The 7,791-nt window shown below is 37.6% G+C and overlaps 1 protein-coding gene across 1 annotated transcript; it reads left to right on the top strand.

Annotated features, from left to right (window-relative positions):
* The first annotated feature begins 1,452 nt into the window (after nucleotides 1-1,452).
* LOC112139588 (gastrula zinc finger protein XlCGF28.1) lies at nucleotides 1,453-3,791 on the top strand. The gene has a single exon (XM_024262409.2). It carries the CDS (start codon nucleotides 2,308-2,310, stop codon nucleotides 3,679-3,681), a length of 1,374 nt encoding a protein of 457 aa, XP_024118177.1. The 5' UTR covers nucleotides 1,453-2,307; the 3' UTR covers nucleotides 3,682-3,791.
* The last annotated feature ends 4,000 nt before the right edge of the window (nucleotides 3,792-7,791 follow it).

Raw genomic sequence — 7,791 nt, 5'->3', positions numbered from 1 at the left:
GAAGAAAAGTATCAGTCCTTCATAGCTTACCAAAGTTGTACCAAAACACAGGAAATTTATTTAGCTCTGTGTACCACAGAATATCAATTGATGGTCAGTAAGAATTTATACTTATGGTTAACTGGGTTATAAGGCAGATTTTTGATTTTTGCACAAATTAAAAGATTTTAAAATGTGTTTTAGGGTAAAAAAAAAACTGTAGGGGTCATCCAATTTGATTTATATTCTTATGAGTTTTGTTAGTCATTAGTCAAAATGCTGGAAATATTTGTGTTGCATGAATGGAATAGTTTTTTTCCATGTATACCTGCTGTTGCAAATTTGCATTAAAACAGAATTATGCTTATTTTGTGTACTATTTCAAATGAAGCATTTGAACTTGATTTAGCTTGTACTAGAAGACAAAAACATCAGTTTTTTTCATGAATACCGTATTTTCACAACCATAAGGCATGCATAAACGTCTCAAATTTTCTCCAAAATGTGCGGCACGCCCTATAGTGCAGTGCGCCTACTGTGTTGTGTTTTTCTTTTTTCGCCCACTTCATGCGGAAAAGCAGAGAAGAAAAAAGCACTCGGTGATCGCGCTGAACCAGCACAACCGTGTTTTAAGACAAAAGGTTTCACGAACGCACGCACCCTCCTAGCCCACCTGCCACAGCAACAGACCCCCTCGTCCGCGGCAGCCCGCGCGGGCCACCTCGGAGGGCGGCGGACCCGGGGCCCGCCGTCCATCTGTCGACTGAGCGCGTGCACCAGCAGGGAGCACCGATTCGTTGGTTTTAGGCAGTTCCAACCACCGTGATCTAACAGATAACAGAAAAACATAAATTGCGCTTTTTTTCACCATGAAGCGCTGAGTTGGCGACTCCTGCTGCTGTCGTGCGCAGCGGCCCGTACCGCTCTTTCCTATAGCTAATATTGCTTTCTACATTTTCTCACTCGCTCGTCATACATCTGGCCGGGGGCGGGGCGCTTCCACTGTTTCTGTGACTGAGATAAAGGCTGTCCCGCATTAACCCCAGAGAATGAAAGGTAGGGACTTTTTTTATCATTGTCTCGTCAAACACAAACAAAACATTACAGTTCAGGAGAGCCAAGAAGGTTACCCACCCTTTCCACAGCACCTGTCTGTCCCCCGACGTGTGGAGCGAGCAGACAACGATGAGGAAGACTGTCTATCTGTCTGCAGACAGAACCGCCGCGCTGCAACAGGGCAGAGACAGTCGTAACGGATTTGTATTTTACTTCTTTATTTCCGATCGGGTCACTGAAAACACCCCATGCCAAAAGCTGAGTTACTGATTGGCTGATTCGATGCAGCACCTGTCAAACTCTGTGATCTGCTGTGAAATTAAGTCCGACTTTCAAGCGCTACGTGGCACGCGGTCTCGTGCTCGCCTCAACAGGTGCTTTATATGAGCCCGCCCACTATGGCAGGAAAAGTAAAGGGATTGTCTAAAACTTCACAGTACTGAAGAAAGGAGAAATGATTGACATGTCTGAAGACCAATAGACATTCAATGAACTGCTGCACTGTTTGCAGCAGCTGCTTTCGGTTTTGTGTGAATGATAACTGTTTCTGCTCAGAATCAAACTTCAGTGACCAACCCTAGTTTTACCATGCCCACGCCCTATGGTCAAGAGCGCCTTATGTATTTGTTAGATACAGAAAAAGTACCAACTGTACCCTATAACCCAGTGCGCCCTATGGTCGTGAAAATACGGTAAATTCATGGGTCAAGAGGTTTATTTTCTTCAATTTGGTGTTTGACTCACTGAAGACTGAAAGACTAAACAACTTCTTACTGACTTAACTTTGAATGAGATCTAAAGAGTTTTTTTTTTTTTTTTTCAATTGAAATGTTAAACAGTGGAGCTTCTTACTGAGAGGTTTTAGACTTTCAGTGGTATCTAACAAAACTTTTAAGTCCTTTTAAAGGGGGTCCTTCTTGTGTTTGTGTCTCTGCAGTCCTTCCCCAGCATCATGAGACGGAAGGGAATTTCAGAGTGGAACAGGAAGAACCAGAACGTCTGCAGATTAAAGAGGAACCGGATAAACCAGAACCACCACAGGTTAAAGAAGAACCAGATGAACTACAACCACCACAGATTAAAGAGGAACCGGATGAACCAGAGCCTGCACAGATTAAAGAGGAACCAGATGATCCAGAACACCCGCAGATTAAAAAGGAACAGGAAGATCTAGAACCACCACAGAATAAAGAGAAATGGGGGGGACTGAAACTACCACGGATTAAAGACGACATAGAAACGCTTGATCTGAAGCAGGAGACTGATTCCTTAATGGAGATTTCTACTTATGAGGAAAATGAGAAGAGTGAAGCAGATCTAAAAAATCAACAGAGCTTTAATGTAACTGATAGTCAGGATGAAAACCCCACTTCAACTACGGATGAAGAGATAGATCTACAGAACAGAGAACAGGAGATCCCAAGAGTCTGTAAAGAATGCGGTAAAAGTTTTGGTTCCTTGTCTCAGCTTAGATTTCACATGCGATTCCATACAAAATGCAAGCCATTTGCTTGTAAAGACTGTCCTAAAAGTTTTAGTAAATTACCTAAGCTTAAATCGCACATGAAAATCCATAAGGAAGAAAAGCGTTTTTCTTGTGAACAATGTGAATCAAAGTTTACTCGTATGTCTAATCTCAAAATACACTTGCGAACTCACACAGGAGAAAAACCTTATACTTGTGAAGAATGTGACAAAAGTTTTTGTCGTACATTTGAACTGAAAAGACACATGAGAACTCACACCAGAAAGAGGCGTTTTTCTTGCAGAGAATGTGACAAAACTTTTATTGATAGGTCTTATTTCAAAACACACATGAAAATTCACACGGGAGAGAATCATTTTTTATGTAAAGAATGTGATAAGAGTTTCATTCGTTTGTCCCATCTTAAATCACACATGAGAACTCACACAGGAGAAAAGCCTTTTTCTTGTGAAGAATGTGACAAAAGTTTTGGTCGTATGTATGAGCTCAAAAGACACATGACGACTCACACAGAGAAGCGTTTTTCCTGCAAAGAAGGTGATAAATCTTTCAGCGATAGGTCTTCTCTCAAAACACACATGAGAACTCACACAGCAGAGAAGCCTTTTTCTTGTGAAAAATGTGCAACAAGTTTTAGTCGTGTATATGACCTCAAAACACACATGAGAACTCACACAGTAGAGAACCCTCTTTCTTTAAAAAATTGTGATAAGACTACATCCCATCCTAAATCATATATGAGACTTGACACAGAAGAGAAGCTTTATTCTTGTAAAGAATGTAATAAAAATTTCCATCATGCTTCTACTTTCAAATCACACATGAGAACTCACACCGGAGAGAAGCGCTTTTTTTGTAAAGAGTGTGATAAAAGTTTCAGTAGAACACCCAGTCTCAAAACACACATGAGAACTCACACAGGAGAAAGACCTTATATTTGTAAAGATTGCAATAAAAGTTTTACTGAACGTGCTCATCTCAAAAAACACATGCAAATTCACACGAGAGAGACTTTTTCTTGTAAAGAATGTGCTGCAAGTTTTAGGCAAATATCTGATCTCATTTCACACATGAGAACACATGTAGGACATGAACATTTGTCTTGTACAGGATTTTGTTTACACTCGTTAATTAAAAAAGACAACAAAACTTTGCCGTGAACACATACAGTATAAAATAAGACATTTTGGGTTTACTTAAGAAGAGGGAATTATTGTCAAGAAGTATAATTTTATCTTTAGCAAGAAATAAACTGGAATTTAAAACAGAACTTGACCTAATTGAAAATGTTTTTAATGTTGATGATTTTACTTTATCTGTGTAAAAATTATAGAGTCATTTGGAAAAAATATGTTGATGTTTAAACTCTCAATCTGCTAATTAATTCCTAAAATTTCCAAAGGCCAGTGTATACGTTTTTTACACACACATTATATAGGCTTTTATTCAAACTGGTTGCTTCAATTCCACTCTCAATGAAAAATGTTTCTGGCTTCCATGTCTCTGCTGCTATGCAAGTTTTAAGTCTGTTTTCACGCTCTATGTACAAACCGGCCATTCATTCAATGCGAGCTAAAATTTCAACCAGTTGAATTTTCGACTGAACGTCAAACAGGTAGACTTTGTCCAATCAGAGACTCAGCTCTGGTAGTGACTATTGATTTTTATTACCGTATTGGCTCTGGCCTGTTTGCTGCTACAGACAGGGACTTGCGCGCATAGGCACCATTGTTATGCATTGAGTCCTGTCAACAGAACGCTCCTGTTCCAGTGTAAGACAGGCCAAGTGTTAATTACAAAAATCGGGCTAGCTCCCCCAATTTCTTAACTGTTTTTCACAAAATATGGCTCTAATTAAAGCTTAGAAAATTATTGATTTTGTGATTTATTTAAATATTTATTTCTAAAGATGAATCTGTAAATGGAAACATATTTTAAACTTGTATCATTACGTCTAAAATACCAGTCAAGCCATTGGGATTCAGACAGTGATAATATCTGTAAATGGTGTGGCAAGTTAAAGTTTTAGAACACTTTTCCTTCCCTAAAAACTGCTCTCTTTAGTGTTTATGTTGCCAGGCAGAAAGTGAGCGGCGCATGCTCTAGCCGCTTCATCTGGTCAATGCTACCAAGAAAGATTATTGGCCACAAGTATATAGAAAAATGCAAACTCACTTTCATCTTAAAAAAATAATAATTAAATGCAACCAACAGCACCATTTAGCCTCAAAGGTTTTAGAGTAGTTACATGCTACTTTGCCAGCAATGTGCATCCTGGCCACACCTATTATGTCACCAACATTAATTTCCATCAGTTTTTGTCCTGATCGCAGCTATGTTTTAAAAAACGTTTTAAAACATGAAAACATTAATAAAAATATACTTCAGTGAACCCAAACTAGTATGCTACTCATGAGTCGCTAGTTCCCACTTTAGCTCACAGTAAACAATTCTCAGCCTGATTTCTCTCTATCAAAATGCGATCACTATCCTGTGACGATTCCTCTCGATCCGATCATTTTGTTGTCGGGGTTTTTGCAGTTGATTGCCAAATATTGCGTTCCGTTTTGGGATTCTTTGCACACTTGTTCAGACGTCCTCAGACGTTAACTCGGGAAGACTCAATGCATAGTAATAGCGCATGTGTGCTACGTCACATGTCACGTGACAGCTGATCCAGTGATATATTTCAGTGGTAGTGACATGTCTTTTTTGAAACAGAAGTGCCAAAAAGTGATCATGAAGGGAAAATCTGAGGAGAAATCTGTGACACCAAGTCTTTTATATTTAGGGATAGAGCTGTGAAAGATCAAGTCTGGAACAAAATTTGCTTTTTGACATTTCTCACCAAACCTCTTCCAACTGCAGGTAAATGCACTGGTATTGAGTATCAACAGTCTAATCTGAACACTATATGCCAATAGCTCATTCAAGAATGACCGTTTAGCGCGTTCTTGAACGTGCCACACATTTTTGGTGTTAATGTAGCATCAGAGTTGATTCTTCATCTCTTGAATGGCTTTTACCAGTTCAAGGGTAACATTTATTTTTGCACTGGCATTGTTTGTTGATTTGGTTTTAAAGACATTTTGCTAAACAACAATCAAAAAATCATTTTCACTTTTTGTTGGTTGATTTTTATTTGTAGATTTTTGTGTGTGTTATTATTTGGTTTGAAGTTGCTTAGTAGACCGTTGTGGTTTATGCTACTAGTCTGTGTATTACCATAACAACAATAGAACTATTTTGTAGACATTTCTAATTCTAACACTTTTTATGTTATCAATGAGCATTTTAGTTTAGTCGTGTAAGTAAGTAACCATTTTGTGAAGAAAAAAAAAGTTATATTAAGAAGTCAGATAAAGAGTGTGACTGGTGTTTGTGTTGTTGTGATTCCTGTTTTCTAGTAGAGATTAGAAGTGTTTCTCTGTTCTTTTTAGTCGTCAGTGTTCTNACCCCCGACCCCCAATCCCCCACAAAAAGGGGATGCATATGACATTGTCTATCCCAAGGTTGGTTGAAAATTATTAATTTTAATAAAGTAGAATTTTAATAAAAATTAGTCTTGGGACACCATCTTTGTACTGAAGGAAAAGTATCACTAATTACATATCAGTTGTTCCCATTAATAAGTAAAGTAATAATCAATTTATCAGTATCTCAACGATTGGTAGTTTGTTCTCTTTTAATTGATTTTTACCGCAAGCAAGAAATAACAAATTCTGCACCACGTTCTTTAAATATTTATTGAATACAATGAGTTTAAAAAAGCAGCAATACTGGACGCAAAAGCATGGTATTGATATTAACCAGCATATGTAAAGCATATGCATGAGCTTTTAACTAATAACTGGAAAAAATAATAAAGAAAAGCAAAATATAAAGAATAAAATAAAGACATTCAAATAAGTGCTAAGTGTTTGTGGGAGTTTAGAGTAGTATTTTTCAACCCTCTTTGGGCCAAGGAACACTTTTTTCTTAAAAGACATCCCCTGGCATACATCATCCAAAAATATAAGAAAAGAAAAACTCTAAAGTCTGTATTAGTGTACACCTCTACACGATTTCAGGCACAGTTTTTGGAATTATTGAGGCTGAAAAAGTGGGAAGTTGAAGCTTTCCTAAATATTGGGGAAAAAAAGTTACGACGCTTTTCAAAGATAGTTGTCAACTAGAATAGTTGGCAATTTAAAATAGTTGACAATTTGCAGTGGTAGTTGTTTGTTCCTCCACTTTATTAATATGCGATTTTATGTAACCTCACAAAAACAAATAAAAACAATAATATATCCTGTCTGAACAGTGATATATATAATTTTTTTAAATGTTTGTGCCAGAGCAACCGGGATTTTTAAACAATATATGAGCACAACATGCTTGTTTTTTTACACAAAAAAATGATATTCATGTTTATATTTAATTGTAACTACACAAAAAGTGAACATGTTGAAGTTTTATTCATTTTTCATTTGTCTTGGTCATAAATGCAATTTCAACAAAAATGTTTTGTCTTTTTGGGTGAATAAATGGTTTCAATGTAGTTTAAATGTGTCTGTTGGCCACTAAACATTAATCCTGTTTGTTTCTATTGTATCATCACTTCTATTTAAACTTAGTTTAAATTGAAAAAAAAGACTGAAGTCTGAAACTGAATTTATCCCTAATCCAGACATGGAGAATCCCATTGCCCTTGGCGATCATGGGACTGCTGTATTTTGGGGCAGCAAAGGGGGTCCCATAGCCCTTCTGCTGCAAGAGACGGGTGACTACATTGTCTCTTTCTGTATACCTCACAAGTAAGACTGGAACTGTGATTGACACCCTAAAGTTAGGATGGTTTATTTTACACAGTGTGGATGTTTCTACTTTTAAAATTTGGCTGCTTTTTACATTGGAATTGGCCCTGTTGTAAGTGCAGAGGGACAATATGATAATGGGGCAATTGTACGACCTCCATTTAATCTGAAAGACATATCATTGCATCCCAAATTCAAAGAGAGAACTCTGGGTCGTTGGGCCTGACTAGAGGGTAAATGTGCTGATGCCCAGCAGCGTGAAGGCATGCCTCTCAGATGTTTCAAGAGCCTTGGAAGCATTTCTTAAATCTGGACAGTTCACTGCTGTGTACCAGCATATGGATCATTTGGGAGACTACTCTGCTAATGGCGACATTGCAGGCTCAGCTACAAAGGCCAGTATATTCTTTAATAATAATGCTTTTACTCAAACCACTTAAATTATTGTTATTAGCTCTAATTCAAGTAATTTAG

Source organism: Oryzias melastigma, unplaced genomic scaffold (assembly GCF_002922805.2).
Source record: "Oryzias melastigma strain HK-1 unplaced genomic scaffold, ASM292280v2 sc00530, whole genome shotgun sequence".
NCBI classification, from domain to species: Eukaryota; Metazoa; Chordata; class Actinopteri; order Beloniformes; family Adrianichthyidae; genus Oryzias; species Oryzias melastigma.
Note: the sequence above shows the minus strand (reverse complement) of the source record. Positions and strands in the feature narration are given on the sequence as shown.